This window comes from Macrosteles quadrilineatus, unplaced genomic scaffold, assembly GCF_028750875.1.
Source record: "Macrosteles quadrilineatus isolate MER2022 unplaced genomic scaffold, UCM_ALF_1.0 Scaffold_5__1_contigs__length_97177068, whole genome shotgun sequence".
In the NCBI taxonomy this organism is placed as follows: Eukaryota; Metazoa; Arthropoda; class Insecta; order Hemiptera; family Cicadellidae; genus Macrosteles; species Macrosteles quadrilineatus.
Genome location: NW_026542598.1, coordinates 95,920,257 through 95,941,276, shown reverse-complemented (window position 1 = coordinate 95,941,276; position 21,020 = coordinate 95,920,257). Strand labels below are relative to the sequence as shown.

At 36.0% G+C, this 21,020-nt stretch overlaps 1 protein-coding gene across 1 annotated transcript; it reads left to right on the top strand.

Moving 5' to 3' along the window:
* The first annotated feature begins 346 nt into the window (after window positions 1–346).
* LOC128994624 (centrosomal protein of 104 kDa-like) lies at window positions 347–20,276 on the top strand. The gene is made up of 18 exons (XM_054419295.1): window positions 347–788; window positions 2,192–2,356; window positions 2,933–3,168; window positions 3,315–3,495; window positions 3,954–4,165; window positions 4,597–4,829; window positions 5,662–5,802; window positions 5,993–6,104; window positions 6,947–7,081; window positions 7,614–7,729; window positions 8,103–8,240; window positions 11,515–11,646; window positions 12,380–12,593; window positions 16,860–17,086; window positions 17,347–17,492; window positions 17,820–17,921; window positions 18,714–18,848; window positions 20,144–20,276. Exons 1-18 carry the CDS (start codon window positions 749–751, stop codon window positions 20,194–20,196), a joined length of 2,718 nt encoding a protein of 905 aa, XP_054275270.1. The 5' UTR covers window positions 347–748; the 3' UTR covers window positions 20,197–20,276.
* Window positions 20,277–21,020: the final 744 nt, after the last annotated feature.

Sequence of the window (21,020 nt, the reverse complement as noted above, 5' to 3'; positions counted from 1 at the left end):
TTGAATAAAAATAATATATTTGGGTTTTGGGTTTAAACACAATAAAAAAATAACTAACCTAAACCACAGCCTAAACTAAAATACAAAACTTTTGTAGACTTAAAATTTTATTTTTGAAATTAACAGAAAGAATAGAATCATTATAATCAACAATGATTACAATTGTATGATCAAAGAATATAATTTAGCTTTAAACACTGAGTTTTAAAAGACTTTGAGCTGTGGGAGGAATTTCAAAGATGTAAGTCTTTGGTATTGATTTTTCAGATGCAGTCTCTAAAGCTGATAAAAGAAATACAAAATATTATCACTGAGATGGGATTTTTAAACAAGGAGATGGGTTAATTTAGAAAAATCTAAAGTCTCACTTTACAAAATATTTATTTTTGCCCTGGTTATATTGTAACAAGAGTAAATTTGACCCTAGTTGTGGGCACTTTACTGATTGTGCTTGCTGGACTGCTGGTGCCCCTGCTCAATGCCTAGATTTTTATTTTGTGTAGGTGAAGTAATTGTTATGAAGCTATTCAGATGACTTCCTCTTTTTATGAAGACTGTGGACTCCCTTCTATAACATAGTTTTATACTATAACTAACATTACTTTATCAATTATATTTAACTTATCACCCATTGTAGAAGTTAATGCTCTTACTAACCAAATGTTATAGTGGTGGAGGTTACATTTTACAATTTTCTACATGCATTTAAAATTATTAGATTTTAACAACCCTAATCTTGTTGATAAAAATGCCTAAAAAGATAGGATTCAATGTGATCTATGCTACAGGTAAAGCAATTTTATTATATTTATGATACAGTAGGCATATTTAGCTCAGATGTATAAGTATAATGTATAATGTTTGATATATTTTATTAATTAAATTTGGTCAATAAATTATTGTATTACTGTATTGCAGAGCATGTCTTGTCCATTTCAAGTTTGACTGCAGTAACCAGAATATATTAAAAAATGATTTATTGGCTAGGTCTAATTTATCTTACTGAGTTTTTCATGAGTCGGACGGACTAAAACATTTTCTGTTTCTTTGACTTACAGCAGAAACCACACATAAATACAAAATAATTCCCCACATTCATTTGTATGCAAGCAAATTTCAACTTGATACATTGATAGAAAAATGTTAAGATATTAAAACTTCAAATATTTTTAAAACAAATTGCTTTGGGTATGTGCACGATTAAGTTACTGTTGTCTTTTTATAAATATGGCCTAGAGTTACAGTACCTAAGTTATTCAAGCATTTCAAGTGTGTTGGCATGTTAATTTGCAAAATTACACACATGCAAACATTTAATTTGTTAACATGCAAAAGTTAATTTATAAAGTTTAAGATTTAATTTCAAAGTGATTTTTAAATGCACAAAAACAATTTTCTTTTTCTTGATAAGAAAAACATAAGAAATTTAAAAATATATTTTTTTTAATTTTTTCTGTAACCTGTACTTGTGGGCTACAACAATAGGTACCTCAGAATACAAAATTATTTGTTTGTTTTTAAGTTCTACATTATAGCTGTGATAAAGAATGGGCATTTTCATTTTTAAGGGTGAAACTGAAAAAAATAATTCTATACCGGTAACACTTTGACCCACCACCCGATCTTGCTGGTTTGTGAACTCAATCAAGTTTATCTAGCCCTTCACATTGATGCCAAAATTCATCAAAATCGGACCAAACTCCAGTTACTGTGTTCATAGACTACATGTATAAAAATTTTAACAAATAGTGTTGGGTAAAGTCATGAAGAAAGTATAGGCCTACTTCCATAGTCTTTCATCATAAGACTCATTGTCTTCTTGGTTGAACAGTGTTGTAGAGCTGTAATACAATAATTAATGTCAACATTTCAGAGATCCGGAGGTAAAAATTTACAATTCAGTTTGAACAAAACATATGTTGCAATCCACCCTCAAAACTAGTCACCAGTAAACCTAGAATTGACATAAATCCAGAGTTCACAACTTAATTTACCGTAGGAAACTGCAATGTCTCCAAAACATTATGGCATTCAAATACAGCTCAAGCGACACTCCAATGCCGTTGATAAGAAGAATCAGGCCTATCTCGATTGAAGAACTATCTCCACAGAATGATGATTTTAGTAACTCATCCATGTATTTTTACAATTGCAAACTAACGATGAATAATTCTATCATACTATGTTTCAGGAGAGGATGAAAAATACAAAGCGTGTGAGTTGGACAGACACGGGCCAGCCATCCGAGGGTGGCAGTCTGCCAAGGATTGCTCCTTCCCCCAGGAAGTGGTTTTGAGGCTACACTCTACAGCTATCCTGCATCAAATACAGATATTGGCACATCAGTACCTAATCTGTGAGTCTCTGACCAACCCATTAATGTAGGGATCTTTAAAAGATTTCTATATAAATTTAATATTTTAGTTTGTATTTTTTCATTTTATTATCCTCAAAACCTATGTGAATAGAAACAATGTGTGTTGTGTGCAGTCCCCCCCCCATTTTTCTTTTCCATCAAAGAACACCCCACAACATAAAGCTTTCTGGGCCTGGGCCCACCAAGACACATTTATGAAAGTGGTCCTGCAGTAGATACATTTCTCTTTTGCCAGTGTATTGTGAAGGTGAACACTAACACGTTTCAGGGAAAATGTTACAAACTCATCCTCGCTGATTTGAATCCATCTCCTCTCCACAACTAAATTATTCTCTTATGTTTCATGTTGGGTACTGGGAAAATGGAGAAATGGTTATATTTAATTTGTTGTCATTCAAACATCCAACCCAATTAGCCATTAACAAAAGAGGTCAAAGTAAGAAGACAAGGGTTTTAACCATTCCCTAACAACAAAAATACACAAGCAAAAAATGTGAGCAAACAAGCTTTACTTTTGACTTCTGCAATCCACTTTTATTTTTTATGCTTTTGCAGCTGAGAGAATCGACCTTCTAGTTGGTCCAGAAGATTGCACAGATGAGATTTCAGGTGAAGACGCCAACAACTTGCATTTCGAGTACCTCGGCTACATCACACTCAGTGACAATCAGTCTACAGAGTTCAAGAGTCGAGAACTCAAATCCATCACTGTTCCGCCCTTCAGCCCAACGTCTTATGTCAAACTAAGACTTTACCAGAACCATCAAAACAGCCTCAATGTATTCAATCAGGTTAGATAGTCAAACTATTGTTGCATGGAACTCACACTAAAGCTGGGAATTTATCAATTAGTCAAAACATTATTTGTTAACATAAAGATTCTTTGACTACCTTGAATTGTGATATAATCACTAACAGACAAATTGACGATGTTTAGGTGAGTATAGTAGCAGTACAGCTGATTGGGGAGGAAGCGGTGAGAGGCGAGGAAAACAACAATGGACATGGTGCGACCTTGGGTTCAACCTGCGATGACCTCGCGTTTGAGATGTACGTTGATAAAGATGTTGCCCGCATCATCCGACTGCTGGAGAAGAGGAAACACCAGGCTGTACAAGGTGATTGTAAACTTACTGTTGTTGGAAAATATGTTTTGAAAAAGCGGAATAAAATGTTTTCCAAACCAATACAAATCACTAAAAAGTAGCAGATTGAATGAAACGTGAAACTGTTAGGACATCCTGTCTAGAAATAGGGAGAAATTACTTTGTTGGGCAACTACCTGTAAAAATTTCATACAATCAAATATCAGATTGCATTTTTGAAAATAAATTGTTGGTTAACCTGAAATATAGGCCTACTATAAAAAGCTACTGGAAAGAGCTACAATTAATATACATAGAATAGTTGTAAGAAAAATTTGAAAAATGTTGATTTGGAAGAGATCTTTATTTTCAAGAATCTGTTTAAAAAAGATACCTTAAAAATTTAACCCATCTCTTCTGTAATAGTAAGATTTAGTTTCAAACTGAAAAAGAAATTAAAATATAATTTGAGGGTATTTTATCTTTGCCAGATGAAAGGTTCGAGTACGCTCGCAAGTTGAAGTCAGCAATGGTGGAGCTGAGAGCGGCCGGTGAAAGGCTAGGAAAACTGGAAATCAGCAAAAAACAAGCGATCATGCACGAGGACTACACCAAAGCGAAGAAGAAGAAGTCGCAAATGGATGAGTACAGGAAGGAGGTTTACGCTTTGTTGGAAGTGGACGAACTACTTGAAGAGAACGGAGTGAGTAGAAACTCTATGTAGAGTAGAAACTTTGTTGTTTGAACTCCTGCTGTAACACTTTAAATCACGTAAAAGAATTAAAATTTGTTCTTTTTGTCAACAGCTTTTGGCTTCAACTATAAAACTTTATCTTCATCTGGTCCATATAGAAGGGATTCTACTTCAGGGCCGAAAATTTCATTGATTGGAATTAATGTATTTTATACCACGTTTGATTAGATTACATGCAACAGTCCTAATTAAGTGAACTTTCTGATTGGTGATATTTTAATAAATAAGTTTAGAAACTGGGAATCTGTATACAGATCATGTATTTACACATTAAAGGTTATAACCTTTAGCTAATATAAACAGGTGATCGATAAGCACATTTTTATACTTGGTTTCAAGAATGCAACAGTTTCACACAGATCAAATAAATATTTTCCCAGCCGCTGGCCAAGAACGACGAGGAGTCTCCTGATGCCGACAACGGTACAAGTACAACAACATTGAGTGAGAATGAGGCAGTGGGGCCAGTAACAGCCCCAGTCCCTGTCAGACATCCTGCACCCCCACCAGTGTTGGAGCCTTGCTCTCCCCCGCAGCGGGCCCCCGAGCCACCCGGCATCTACCAGAGTCCTGTGTCCCCGCTACACTACGCGGGCAGAGTCAGTCCTACTGGGTTAGTATATGACGAATCATTTAGAGTGATGAGCTGTAGGTGCATGTAATCAAACCCTTTCCACCATCGCTTTTGTTTTTTTACGCTCCTTCCAACAATTCCTGTTGGATCTAATTTGATACGTATTCAGGGAAGGGGAAAAGTGAAGAGAGATGTTTTCTGTCCCTACACCACCCTACTCGCCATCTTAATTCTACACTCCATCCTAATGTAAATCATTTTCTGATTCATTTTCTACTCCTCTACATGCCAAATCAATAGCTTGGACTCCAAACATAAATTACTCTTCATTCATAGTTTTTTGCAGCTGTTGTCAGTAGTATCAATGAAGATTTTGGGCGTCAACCACGTCGTCAGTTGGAAATTGCTGTCAGAAGTTTCAGCCTAACTTTGAAGTACAGTAGCTACATCAGTGGCCTCTGAAATCTCCGCCTAACCACTGAGGATGTCATGTCAAAGTAAGGGTGAAATAATTGCCAGAAATCTCCAACTGACAACGCGGTTGACACTGAAAATCTCAAAATGGATTTAAATAAAAACTGACTTAATATATTAGGTTACGGTACTTAAATAGCTTATTACAGTACTGTAACTGTTTTTCACTCAAGAAATTATATTTAGGCTATCTAATCATATGGAATATAAAAAGAAGCTTAAAATGGATTGAGGACAAATTTTTTGTTATATTCAATTATTCTAAATGGTATTATTTGTATTTTTTTAAACCAATTTTGAGATTGGAGAATTTTGGAGATAAGATGAGAAATCAACACATCCATAGAAGAGTGTTGTTTAGATAACTACAAGTAATTTATACTTGAATATTTTACAGAGCGACTCCAAAAGGTCAAGCATACATCGCAACACCAGTGACCATTAGAACAAACTCCGGCTCTCTACGGAGGAGGAACAAATCTGCGGCAAGGAACAGTTACGAAGCCTACGACGAGCGCACAGTGCCTGCTCATAGAAGGTACGTTGGGTATATAATTATTGAGATTATTAGGATATGTGTATCCTCCAACCAAATGATTTGCTGGTAGATAGATTTTTTTTAACTACTTTTTAAGTTTTGGATTGAGACTACTCTTTAATTGTTATGTTATTACTTCGTAAAAAAAAAGTGCAGGATTTAATTTTTGCCAACCATTTTTTGGTTTTAGTACACATTCTGCTGAACCTAGAGAAAACGCAGCACCAGCTGTTGTGTCCAAACTGAACGAGAAAGAAAGGAAACAAGCAGCTCTGCCGATCTCTGTGTTCGGAATGGCTTTGGTAGGTTGCAAACTATTGTACATGTACATTTTTAATTACCAGTAATTATCTTTCAAAATTATTATTTGTGTTCAGGAGCATCCTATAAAAGGTTGTCAGACGAGGAGCTGTTAACCAGACAGCATTGAATTTTTAAATTTCTCAGTAGATGGAATATCCCTCCCCGATATATCTTTACTTTCTCCATTTATAGTATATGGAGAAAGTGTTGTTTTTGTCAAAACTTTGGAGTTTTAGTTTTGCAGGGGGGGGGGGGGGGGTTATTCCTTTTGGGTCCCCTTGAAGAACCCAAAAGTGGTTTTCAAATTGATGGGTGTTTTTATGTGTGTGTGGATGTCTACAAAGCTACAGGCCACACCTTTGGTCTGATTTTGATTAAATTTTGTGTGTGGGTAGGGCCTAATAATCTGTAGTATCCCCAAGTATTTTTTCTTCAACATTTTAATTTGTAATAGTGATTTTCCCATAAAACCTATATAGTAATAGAAAAATTGGATTTTTCAAAAAATATTCTGAACAATTTTGACCAAACGTTAGTACCTATGTTTTATAGCTCTTTTAATTCTTAACAAAATTATACAAACCCCATTCGTGTAAGAAAAAGCTTCAAAAGCTTATTGCAACTTTAGTGATTTTATCATAAATAATCGTGACTCCCACCGCTTGCCCATGATAAGAGTTGTTTGTGAAGTTAATCGGAGAAAGTGTGCGTCAGATTGCTGATACCATTTATCTTTAATAAATTTTGTGCTATAGTTGATGTGTAACTTACAGTATTAGAGAAATAATGGTTGCCATCATACATGCTTTTGTTTAAGAAGTTTAAATAGTTGGATTCACAGGTGGAGAAGTTCTACTCGAAGCAGTTCTCTGACAAAGAAGAAGGGTTGTGTCTGCTGCAGGCTGCACTAAGAGCTCATGTCCGGACGGAATGTGTCAAACCACCCGACAACACTGAGACTCACTCCCCCAACAAGGTAATTTAAGACAGCAACATGGTGGTACATTTATTTTTTCATTTTATAGCCAACGTTATACAACATAGCTCACTTTTCCTGTCTAAATTTTTTTGTTCTCTCAGCAACTTCTCAAGTCAGATTGTAGTTTTATTTGTTTTGTCTGCAATCACTGTTGGCGTTTTTGTTTCTAAGCAATTGACATTTTTTTGTAAGGGAAAGGTCCAAACGATTATGTTACTGTCTAACATTTAATTGATAGTACAATGATAAATGGTATCTGGGTGTAGAAACACTTGCGCTTGGAATCAAACCATCAGCCTCCAGATTTTACGACAATTTATTGTAACCACTCGGCTAACCATACCATATCCTTCTGTCTTTTATTTTTTACTTTAATTTGTAGTTTAGCATGTTTGCTATTTAGTTCTTGAGATTATCTCTCGTTTTTCTTTATATTCTTGGTTACGGGTGTTATTGGTTAACCACCAAATTCTTTTTAGCTGAGGATTGAACCTTCTCCTGCATATCTAAGGCTTTGTTTTGTTCCAAGGTGGCCAGAGCAGCAGTGTATCTTCTACACAGGGCGCTTAGGGACAAAGTATTCATTGTGTACAGCACAGCCGCAGAGATCATACGCTACTTCTTCAGTGAGTTCATCTCTGGAAGGTAGGATACTTTCAACAGTAAACATAAAGTGTGATCAAGTTTTATTTTACTAAACATAACATGTGTTAAAATCCAAAATGCTGTCTCTGTCTAATAAATCTTTGTTTCAAATCCCATCGGGTCTTTTCAATTGATGCTTTATGTAAACCATACCTTATTTTTAGCTGCACTGTCCTAGACACAGTGTACCTCAATGGTATTGTCATGCTGAGAATATTAACTGTGTGGTCATGTAACTGATTATTTCAACTGTTCCCATCACGTAGCTAGATATTTCAACTGTGTTACCATGAAGCCGAGTATATAAACTGTTTTGCTATGTAGCTGAGTACTTGTATGTCATTTGTAGTGCCATGTAGCCCATGTGTTGTAGAGTGTCTACAGCAGAAGTGGCTCGTTGTCTAGAGAGGTTGCTGCCTGAGCTACTTTCCAAGTCTGGAGATACGACAGCCAGGATACACAACATGGCCATTCACACCATCCTCAGTCTGGCTGACTGCAAAGATGTCAGGTGAATACAACAAACTAATACTTATGATAGTGATAAGAGTTTTAAGAAGACCCCTGAAGATGCCACACAAGCTGGAGAAATGCATAGGGTAACGTAAACGTCTTACGTACAAGAACTCGGACAAAAACTAGGTTAATCTAATACAGACTAACTGATTTCCACTTCTTCAGATCCTCTGCGTCTTCTACAAATAGGGAATTCTAAACTTTATATATGCTGATAGTTCCACAATTTCCAAACCCATGAACATGTTGCTCAAATTTCAGTAATATCTGGTTAGGTTAGTTTAGACCTAAAAAAAAAAATGTATAGACAGAAAATCATTAAGGCAAAACTAGACTTTAATCAAAGACAGATTGAAAATAGTAGTAACAAGTGTAAAGCTGCTTGGAATATCATAAAATCAAACACCCAAAACTTAAGAAATGAGCCTTCACCGAATATTACACCATCTCAATTTAATGCATACTAGTGTACATGTTGCTCGTATTCGAGCAATTGCAAAGTATTACAGGAGTTTCAAAACGAATAACAGTCATATTTACAATGATCTTAAAAGAGTCAACTCAAAGATTTACCGATGTGTAACTCAGACCATGTTTATCTTCGTTATTGATAAACCTAAAGCATTCCGGCCGGTTTTCTCCTTCTCAAAATAACTCTCCGTACAGGCAATACAGGCCATTGATAGAGAGGGCCAATTGAGAACGAAAAGTTGTTTTGGGGCAGTGTTAGGGCGCATTTGTAACCTAAGTTGAGATTGTCCAGGGTCAGTCAGGTAATGACTGTGATGAGTTAAGCCTATTACGCGCCACTGTTCTGTAGCTGCGGTCGTTATATCACGATTACGCCTCCAATCTATGTTTCGTTGTCGTCGCGTCGGAGGCATTTAAAAGAGAAAAAAAAAACAATAAATAAACAAATTATAGCTACACAAAACAACGATAAACGCACAAATTTAAGTTACAATCATACTAACTCGATCCGAAATAGCGACACAAAACAACGATAAATACACAAATTTAAGATACAACCATACTAACACAATCCGTCTTGGGGGTTATGTTTACACAAACTCAATTAGTAAATACATTTTCATTGAATTGAAAAATAAATAACAGCAATTAAATTATACAGCTGATCAAAATGTAAACAATTGTGTTCTTCATAAGGATAACATGGGAACTTTCAAAGCCACTGGGGCTGAGCCCAAGGGACTTTTTCAAAAATGTAAGGCCAGTTTGCAAATCTACGCGACACGCTCTTTCCAATGAGACATCAATGGATAAAATCGGTTAAGAAATGGCGGAGGAGTTCAACCGACAAAGTTTCATGTAGCGTATTAATTATATAGATTTTGTTGAATCAGTTCAGACTATAAAACAGAACATAGGCAACCCAAATCTTTTCCCAAAGCATTTTGTCAATAATACTCAGGTTGCTCCAGTAAAATTCAATTTCAAATTAGTAAACCAAAAATGTATCATTGATGCTATAAAAAAATTGAAAAACTCAAATTCATTGGACTGTTACAACTTGTCAAATAATATTCTCAAAAAAATAATCCCTGCCATCGTACACCCTTTAACTATAGTAATTAATAGTCTTTTATCTGATGGACATTTCCCAGAACAATTAAAACTATCCCGCATCTGTCCTATTTTCAAGAAAGGAGATAGAGACAAACCCGAAAGCTATAGGCCGATTTCAATAGTTCCGATTCTATCTAAGGTAATTGAAATAGTAGTTTTTTGAACAAATTTATGAGTTTCTTGAAAACAATAACCTTTTTTCTACTTCACAATTTGGTTTTCGAAGTGGTAGATCAACTTTAGATGCCATTGATACCTTAGTTTGTGATGTCATTGAAGCCTTTGAGTCAAGGGCCTTTGCTTGGGCCACTCTGTGTGACCTGAGCAAGGCTTTTGACTGTGTGAATCACCAGGATCTTTTGATGAAACTTCAACACTATGGCTTTGGAGATACCGTTCTTCAGTTTCTTAAATCTTATCTCAGTAATCGAAGACAGATTGTCTCTGTTAACGGTGAGATGTCAAATGAGATAATAGTGGATTGCGGAGTGTCTCAGGGGTCCGTACTTGGACCACTCATGTTCTTAATTTCTATTAATGATCTTCCAAGTAACATTTCAAAACCTACTAAATCTATTTTATATGCAGATGACACCACTTTCTTTTCAAAGAGCAGAACAATAATTGAATTAGAACAAATAACCCAAACTGCAATGAGTGATGCCTCAGCATGGTTTCAGTCAAATAATTTTCTTCTGAACAACAATAAAACTCAAAACATTCTTTTCAGTTTAAGACCCACGGATCACGTGTTTCATAATATACAACACAGTGTGAAATTCCTAGGTATGCACATTGATAACCAGCTCAGCTGGGAATCCCACGTAGATTATCTATCAACAAGATTATCTCGCGTTGTTTATCTAATTAGAAGACTGATCTTACTTGTTGACAGTAGATATGTAAGAATGTCTTATTTCGCCTTTTTTCAAAGTATTTATCGCTATGGCTTGATATTTTGGGGAAGCAGTTCAGGAATTCAGGATATTTTACTGATTCAGAAAAATATTGTTAGAATTATATGTAATGAACATCCTGATACTCATTGTAAACCTCTTTTTATTAAACTTGAATTCCAAACAGCTATTAATTTGTACATATATGATATCATGGCTTACAGCCTTAAAAAATTACCCTTTCAAACCTTATGTAATGATATCCATAGAAACAATTTAAATATTAAAAGAAGTTTTTTCAGATTAAATTTAACTCTAAAAAGCCACATAGTGATGTCACAGGTAATATATAACAAACTCAGTAAAATTGTTCAATCATATCCAACACACTCAATGTTTTTAAAACAATTTTATAATTGGCTTTTGAAAAATCCCTTTTATTCCCTCTCAGAGTTTTTAGAGAAGAAGAAAATTGTATTTTAGCTTGTAAGCTTTATATTTTATGACCTTATGACTAGTTATATTCTTGACTGTTGCTAATACATGTATAATGTCAATGGCAAATAAAGATTTCTATTCTATTCTATTCTAGGTTCTAGACTATATAAACTATATACACTGTTAGCAGTTGACAACCGAATAAAGTTTGTCGCTTTATGCGTTATTGGCCACTGTGAAACAGGTGACATAAAATTACAAACATTGTTAGATTGATAGTGTTTTGAAACATCTATGGTCAGTTTGAAGCCTACAAATGCTATATTTTCACTCAGCTTTCTTCTACAGGAGTTTGAACATCATCCCGGTACATCTGACACGGGTGTTGACCTCCAGTACACACCCAAGGCTGGCTCTCAGCAAGATGGAGATGGTGGAACAGCTGATTCTCAACCACGGCATCTCCACTGATAAGCAGAGGTACGTGCGACTTACTTCATCAACTATTTACGGTCCAACACATTCAAGATTGGAATAGAGAGAATCAATTTAAGTTCTTCATTTTCACACCTAAATGGTGCCTCCGACATTGTGTTAATCAACTTCCCATTCCTTAGTAAATTTTGGTGGTGTTTGATCCCACAGTGTGTCGATTGGTCTCACAGAACTGTTTCATTATTGTTGAACTCTCTTCACTCAAAGACGATTACCAGTACAAAGTGATTTCATCTGTCAAGTCCAATATACAACGATAAGTGAGTGAGAAAGCCTTGCAATATGGGTTTGCATATGTTTTCAGTAAGTAATCTATTGTAAGTTCTCTTAGGATATATTTCCTTTTAGTGTGTTCACACACATTCATGTGTCCAAGTTACACTAAGTGTTCCAAGTTACACTGAAAGCTGAGTAGCACTTCTCGTAAAGAATGGGTTATGGTGATTTGTCCGATTCGCTGAAAATATTTATTTATTTCCCATTCCATCCTTCCACATCCTTTTTCTCTTTGGTTAATCACAGATTTTGACATTAACCTTCATCTCATATCCATTCGTAATTTCTCTTCCATCTTCTAGCTATCTCATTTAACTCTTCACTTATCCAAAGCTCTCTCTCTGTTCAAACCATCCATTGTTTACATGCTCATATTCCAAGTCATGACCAATAAACAACATTCCTCAGCTCCACAAGTAACCACAGATATGTTCTGTCGCAGTGGTATGACGTGCAGAGTCCTGTCAGAACTTGGTGTGTCGGGGTTACACCATCCGGCTGAGGCTGTCCGCAAGGTGGCCGAGCGGATACTCATACAGGTGTACAAAGTCAATCCTCGGATTGTCCGGAAACAGCTTCCTCCTGACGATGATATCACCCGCAGAAACCTCCTCTATCGTCACCTCATGCAGGAGTTTGATAAGGTGGATCTCGAGGTAGGTTTGATCAAAGGTATTACTGTCATCTGAAAAAGAATAACAATATTAATAAAGTTGAAATGATTTTTGTGAGGTTAATAGTTTTACATTGTGATGTATAAACTTCCTTCTTGAACTTAAGAGATATACACATTTTAATCTTGGAGAAAAGCAAACTCAAAGCTGCCACTTCTAGATGATTTCACTAAGAATGTAGAAATGGACTAACGAAAAAGGTATTGTCCCTTTCTCGTCCTTGGGTTTCCTATTCATTCATAAAGGTATTTATGTGAAAAAAGTAATTTTAGCAACAACTTAAAGTACTATGCAGTAATACAATAGTTTCAAACGGGGATGAAATCTAGTAACACTGTTGGGATTAGAATCTACAAGGTTGCTATTGTCATTTTTGAAGTATGTTGTACACTAAAATTAGTTCACAACTTTCATTTTAATTTCTAAAACCAAACATTTTTGTTTTATTTTGGTGTTAAGCTTGTAACGTGCCGTTTTTCCCGCTCGGAATATATGCGCTATTCCGTAGTTAAAGCAGGAAAGACGTCACCAACTCTCGCCAGCGGATCGCTCAAGTCGGCGTGCTGGGAAGTTTCCAGGGTTCAGATAAAAATAATTTATTTAATTAACTCAACAACCTAGCACAGGTACAGATTTGTATTACGCAAAAATGTAGTGTGAATCAGGTGTGAACTCAGTACCGGTAACCAACAACGCTACTGTACCATCATCATCGTTCACACCTGGGAACAGCTAATTAAATCAAATTTAAAAATAATGAAAACCCGTTCAATGAAATTTTGAAACAATTTAATGTTGCAGTTTCGTCAACCTCAACACTTAAGAATATTACTTAGCTGAATATACTTAGCGTGCTCCACCCGACCTCGTGTTTGCACGACCTGCAGAGACGGGTTCAACTTTGCCCGCTTTGCCGCAGCAGTTCAACACCTACCTACTGAATATCCCGGCAAAATATCCGCTATAACCCCGTCACCCTCACTTCTTCACTACTTCCCCCTCCCTAACCCCTTAGGGATGGGGAATCAGCTGATTCGACTCCCAGCTGATCGGTGACGTCACGAGTTCAAACTTGGCGCTGTTGCAACACAACGCCAACACCAAGACAGCACTGGAGTCTAAACCTTCGCTAACTCATCACGATGTTGTCCCCTGGCGCTGCGGAGTGGGGGAAATGATTCTCCCTCCACCTCCCCTCTAGACGGCGTCCAAACAAGCCCGCGTTGTTTTACATGCATAAACCTATGCTGCAGTTTTTCAATAAGTTAAAAAATGAATATTTATAAAATTAAACTGTCATAAACTAACCTAACCAACCAAACTTGCAAATTATTTAAAAACAGATTTAAAATAATACCCCCGCCGCAGCAAACCTGCAGACTAAGCGAATTTCCATTTGACTGATTGGATTTACACTGAAATGTCTACTTACAAATATAAAATTTATTCTTGATTTAAATAGAATTAGTTTAACAAGTACTTAGGTTTGCTGCATCAGGGAGGGTAAAACTGCTTTTTTTTGTAAAATGTGAATAGTTAGTAAGAAATAAAAACATTTTCCAAATTTGATCAAGATATGTTCACAAACAAGCAAACTACAACAGTTTACTTATTCTCCATAAGAATAACATGGGGATTTTAAATTTACAATTTTTTGGAATTTTCTCCCTAACCATAGGCGCATAATAACGCTTCAATATACTAAATTATTTGTTTTTTTAAGCTCTACAAAATGGTTTGGAAAGAAATTGCGAAATTTTATGTTTTTTGGGTCAAAAATGGGAAAAACCTATTTTTACCCCATAAAACCCCCCGTAAACCCCCGTTCCCATGGTCCGATCATGCTGGATCGCGAACTTGTTCGAATAAACGTACGTTTACACGTTTGTACCAAATTTCATCAAAATCGGATCATTTTTGCTCGAGTTATCGTGCTGACGGACACATATATATATATATATATATAAATATATAAATATATAAATATATAAATATATATATATATATGAATTTGAACGGATGGTGTTTTTGGCCTCTAGGGACCTCAAAACGAAAAAAAAAATCGGTCCCGCGTCCAGGTCTTACCATGAGTACTACGGTAATAGCTTATTCCCTATGTGGGAAATTCGCTAAAAAGCGATTGAAGGTTTACTAATCGAAAAAATAGTTCTGTTCAGAAATAGTTATTTGTGTAACTAGTGGTGAAAAAGGCACTTTGCTGCACACGAGAGCAATGTTTACGCACGAGCCGCAGGCGAGTGTGGAATGATCTCGAGTGCAGCAAAGGCCTTTTTCACTCGTGTTACACATTATATTTTTCCTACAGTCACTATAAAGCATTTAAATAATTAGTCTTTCAAACACTATGCAACACGTTTTTAGGTTCAGCTGGCAACACAAATGGTGCCCTAGAGAAAGTAGTACCCGCGGTCCATATTACTCCGCTATTTTTCCTCGGTAAGAAATGTGCTCCGCGTTTTGAGAATATAGTTCCGTATGTTTTTGTAATTTGAAGTGGTTTCCGCACCTAAAAAAAATGCTTAAAAGGTATTTTCTTGTTTATTAAGATCGTAGGAAGGTTTTAAAAACGTTTAAAAGAAAAGTCAAGAAAGTTCAGAAATACCGAAACTATAAACACGAAATGACAGGTTAAATCGTAGTTATAATAGTCAATCAGCTGCTCATAGTATAATTATCTTTAAGTGTTGCCAACCTATTTCCAACCGTACACGGATTACGTGCATAATGGAACCACGCTGTTTTGTGTTGTTTCGTTGGAATCCTGATGTGCGGCAAAGTATAAACCGTACGGCAAAGTATAAACCGTGCGGCAAAGTATAAATATGCAGCAATTAGCAGCTTTCTGTACTATAAACAGTACAAGGAAGCCAACTTTGTCGGGTGACTGTAGGAAAATAAAATTATAAATGCCTTAATTCAATTTTATAATTTATTAACTATAAAATTAAACTGTCATAACCTAACAAAACCAACCAAACTTGCTGATAATGTAAAAATCAAACGAAGGTTTACTAATAGAAAAAAAATAGTTCTAAACTAAAACTATAATAGCTCAAATTGAATTTTATAATGTTCTAATTAACAAATTAAACTGTCATAACCTAACCGAACTTGCTGATCATGCAAAAATCTTAGACAAAAAGTTAGTGCTACCGAGAGGATTCGAACCTTAGGAAGGGTGGTACCTTTACATTGTCAGCGTCAGCCCGGCACGTTATCCATTAGACCACCGAGGCCGATGGCTACATACCGTTTCGTTGTGGTAATGGTGTTCCCTCAGCCAATAGAATGCTGTGCTTCCCCCACTCCGCAGTGCCAGGGGACAACATCGTGATGAGTTAGCGAAGGTTTAGACTCCAGTCAAGACAGCCGACTAGTCGTACAGGTTATGTTGTTATTTACCTACGCCGACTGTGAAATTATACGCGGAACTTTAATATCATTGCTGGTTTAAACAAAAAGTATAATTTCCACCCGTGACGTGTAGCTTAGTGTGCGACAAAGTGTATGCATGTTATGTAGTCATATTGTATTTGTGATCGCGGTTCACCACCCTAGCCTAACCAACAACTTTGACCGTACTTCCCAAAGGTGTATATTAGGCATGGGGGTTACACGGAAACGGTTTATCACTCGTTTTGTACACAACGATGCAATACTGTGACTTGTGAATCTAAAAAATAGTGTCTTTAGTGATTTTGCCAAAAGTGAGGTTATCCCTACTTCAACCCTAGGATAGGCCTAGAACAGCCTATTTACCTTACCATGATAGGTTTACCACTATCACCAACCAGGTAAGGAATATGCCTACTGATAATTAAATAATAAATATCAAAACTTAACCCCTCTATAATTTTGACCCATTACAAGCTTTTATGTGCTACACTAAGCCACACTCGAAAGCTGAAGACTGTTTATAAGTGTACTACCAATTGAAATATTATAAGAAATTATTCTGTAAATTAAACTAAAAAGATATTTATACAATGAGAAACAATAAAGCACCTTAATATGCAGCATTTTTCTTAAAAATAATTATAAAAAGGTAAACCCTTCCGAACCTACACACTTTTAACAACTCTACAAATGTTGATTGTACATACTAAATACTTATTATACTACTAATACTTACTTACTAAATAGTAATTGGTTGTATAATTTACCTGTCTTGAAATTTTATCTTCAAAACAGCGGAACATAAGAGGTTTCATGGCAATTATTTTCCAGCGTAAGCCAGCTTTGATGGACCCGTTCCCAACAAACAAGAACAAGTTGGTGAGGTCAGGCAGTGTCAGCAGTGCCAACCCCGCAACTGCCGCGGTGTTGCGACCGTCCACCAGTGCGTATACTCACGCTGACAATGCTGCCAACATGACAAACTCGCCTGAGAGTCAGAGTACGAGCTCCTCCTCTGGTGGGATCCTGTCTCCACCTCTAGACCAGGCTGTGGACAAGTAAGTGGAGATAGATAATTATTTGTTGATGGTTTTTCTCAAGACACTATTATCCATCACCTTGACTTTAACACCAGAAGTAGGCAACCACTCCCATGAAAGTTGTCAACAGCAGTTGAACAAAATGAACAGCTTGTCTACCAGCAAATTTAGACAACTTTACAGTAGTATTTCCGATTGCAAACGTTCATTATGAAACTATGTTTTGATATGTTAAGTTAATTTACTTATTGTAAGGTAATAATTGTGTTTCATTGTAGGCAGTGTATCTTCTGCCTGGAGAAGTCTGAAGGTTTCTCCGAGGAAGGCCTCAACATCCACTACTGGAAAAGTTGTCCGATGTTGATGAGATGCCAACATTGTCAAGAAGTTGTTGAAGTCGTCGCACTCAATCAGCATCTTGCTGGTCAGTAAACTAATCAGCTGAACTAACAAATTTAAAATGTACAAATCATGAAGTGGTTGTAAAACAAAAACTATAGGGTTACTTAAAAACTTGAATTGGTCAGTCATGTAGTAATGAAGGTTAAGGTGAAATTATTCTTAGCATCATTACCTAACAAATTATTGTGAAATATTTTCCAACACGAAAAGTAAAAAGTATTCATTGAGGTTTTGGGATCAGGAAACTGATACCGTCTTCAGATTAACTTATTCATAAGGCGTTGGTATAGTTCAGTACAAAATATCTTGGCTTATCCTGTGAATAATCAAAATGTGATGTTTATTCCAGACGAGTGTGATCTCCGTAAGTTGTACAAGCGCTGTGATAACTGCTCAGACGTTCTGCACATCGATAGTTTTGAGGAGCATCAAAATTCCCCTGTTTGTTTGCGTGAGTGTTTTTATTATATTAGTTATATTATTTAATCTATTACATCATCATTCAAGTAGTTTGTTTACGAAAAGTCACCTTCATGTGTATCACAATTAAAATTACTACTAATAGTATAATTTTATTATAGATATTATATCTCAAAGGTTTGAAAGAAAATCCGACATTTACTGATAATAATTGTACTTGTAGGCCTTAAATTTGAAATAAAATTCACCTTAACGGAGTCTTGTGCAGAGAGACACAATTAAGCTTTTGCTCAATCTTCTGATGGCTAACCAATCTGCTCGACAGTTGCATCAGTTTAAGATAGAGGACGGAAGTGAACGCAATATGAGTGAGATAAGTGGGTTGAATAATGGTTTTGGTATTAAGCCACCTACACTGTATTTCTTTAGCCAGGACTAGTTGTCAAATGTCGGACGGACGGGTCCAGTTTTGACTTATGAAAAAGCTACTGACTTTCCCCAGGATCGAACCAGCGACTTGTGATTGTCAGGCTAGCGCTATAACCACTCAGCTATCCTGCTGCTGCTCACTGACTGACTAATATTTTGTAGCTGTAAACCACAGACAGCTAAATGGTGGAACGTACCATGAAATTCGATAATTACATCTATGTGATATTTTAACAGTAATTTACTATTAATTGCTAGGTTCATCCAACCTTAAACCAATAAAACAATCATCTTGACCTTCTAATTTCAATTAAAGGGGAATTAGGAACTGTGTAAAGTTTGTTGAAGGATTGAAATTGACTTGGGAAGCGTCACAGTTATTGTTTGTTCTCAGAGGGCAGAGTAGCGAGATGTCCGTTGTGCCAGTCCACGGTGGGTCCGGGGGACGGCTGGTGGAGAGATCACCTCAACGGAATCCACCTCTGTCCCAAACATCCCCGGCGGAAGTTTGTTAAACCTAGGCCAACTCGTAAGTATTAAGCTTATGCTCAAAGTAGGCTAGTGAAGCCTATTTAACCTGGTTTCCACTCTTTAATTTTGTTGATAAATTTTGTGTGATGTTTTGAATATCTTCCAGTGGAAGTAATCAAGAGATCTAAACTTTCGAGTAGCAGGGATCTTGATTGAACATAGATTTGGATTGAGTATGAACTCATACAGCAAAGAAACCTTTTAAGGGTGCGATCTACCTCAGCTTGGGCTTCGGTAGCTATGTTGCGCCATTGAACAGCACTGCAAGAAGCGCTTGCAAACGTTTAAAGTCCTTACTCTAATTAACTCTACTCTAATTAAGTTAACTTTTAAACAAATTTTCATTTGAAGACGGTTCCTTACTCCTTTGATTCGAATTAATGACTATCGTTTTAATTTTCTTCTAAAAATGCATTAGTATGTGTAAAATACTTTGGAAAGAAGCTTAGGTCACTTCCCACCTAAAATTCTACTATTACTAAAAAATTAAAACCATACAAGCCTGCAAACATTTGAAATGAATATAAATATATTTTCAATCTGTTAAGAACTAAACCGACAATGACGGAGATCCTAAACCCTTGTATTAGCACGTGGCGGACAGGTAGAGCACACCCTAACGCAAAATGCATAACAAGACATGTGATAAATAAGTTCAGTTACACAGTGCATTTGTTTCCAGTATACAGTAAGAGTCCCGCTATTCCGAACATCTATCTATTCCGAAATAAAGTTTGGGAATAATTTTATTTTTTTAATACAAAGCTAACAAAAAATTGAGAACATTTTCAATGACAGTTGCGAAATTTTCAATCGTGCATTTTCGCGGACTCTTTCTGGTAATGCAAAACAAACGCTAGGCGTAGTTACAGCGAAATCGTAAAAATCTTTTGATGTTAAGGCAAAATCATGAACTTCTTCTACAGTCACAACAAAATCAAGAACATCTTATGCACCCACGCTGAAATAAAAATCTTTTTAAGGCGTGTCAAAATCGTGAACATTTTCTGTGGTTGCAGACCCCCACGGTCACGGCAAAATCGTTAATTTCATCAACCACGATCATCAGTTGCAGGAATCAGCTGATTACAATTTCTGTTAATCCGAACAGGGTTTGGTCCCAGTTAGTCCAGAATAGCAGAACTGTACAGTAAGTGTTTGGGGGGAAATTGAGTATGTGTATTGTAACGGTAATAAAGTTTTATGTTTTTTTTTCAATAGTGATTAGTGTCGACAGATAATTACTCCTAAAAAGGATTAGTTTATTTTAAGAGGCTGCTACTACATTTACAGGCTCTAAGACTCCCGATCTGCCTCAAACTTCATCCATGTACAACTTTCGCTGAGCAACGCCAACCCACCAAAGAAGCCTTCTGTGTTACTACTAGCCTAGCTGTTCTCTTTTGCCAACTAACTTAGCATCTATTGGTCATTATGTTTAAATATTTAAATATTTTAGAGGTAAACGCTTGTTTCGAGTCAGATTAGAAAAGAAAATGTTTTTGGCAGTTAAAAACTACCTTGTTGATGAGACTTTAGCTTCTTAAATTGTAGCACAAATTGTGAAAGGCCAAAGTAAATATTATGGTATGTGAAATGGCAAAGCCATGAAGATGTAATGTTGTACCAAAAAATGCAGAAGCTAGAGGTTTAGTTTGATACAAAATGTATATTAGTATATATATATATATAAGTATAACTGAGTAGCTGAAAGGTTGTAGCTATCGTCTAGTATTCAGAAAGGAGCTGATTAGATCTTGAAAAAAGGACAGTTTAGCTTTTTGATGGTTCAAAATAGGAACCCAGCCACCCAGCTGTCCTTGATTATCAAACTTTTAAATAGTCAAGCAAATAAACAGCTGATCTTAGTGGGAGCTGTCACTTCATTCATTCAATACTCATCTTTGAATTTAAAAAAAAAACATGTGTGTTCATGCCATATAGATCTATTTAAATTAAATATTGTGGAAATGTTCAAAAAGTAATCAAAATATTAAATACTTTCAACAATTTAAGTCAGATAAAATTATAAATGTTTTTAAATTATTACATTAAGGTTATGTTTTTAGGAAAAAGCATTTAGCTTGGATTAAATAAATAAATATAGGATGGAGAGGACACAGCTAACTCACCTGATGAAAGGTTGCAGATGAGTCAAAGAACACATAAA

Bases quoted from the DNA above. Each gene is read 5' to 3' on its own strand.
- LOC128994624 (XM_054419295.1), top strand. From the start codon at position 749: ATGCCTAAAAAGATAGGATTCAATGTGATCTATGCTACAG. The intron at 5,803-5,992 runs GTACGTTGGGTA...TTTTGGTTTTAG, and splicing joins ACAGTGCCTGCTCATAGAAG to TACACATTCTGCTGAACCTA. The intron at 7,730-8,102 runs GTAGGATACTTT...CATGTGTTGTAG, and splicing joins AGTGAGTTCATCTCTGGAAG to AGTGTCTACAGCAGAAGTGG.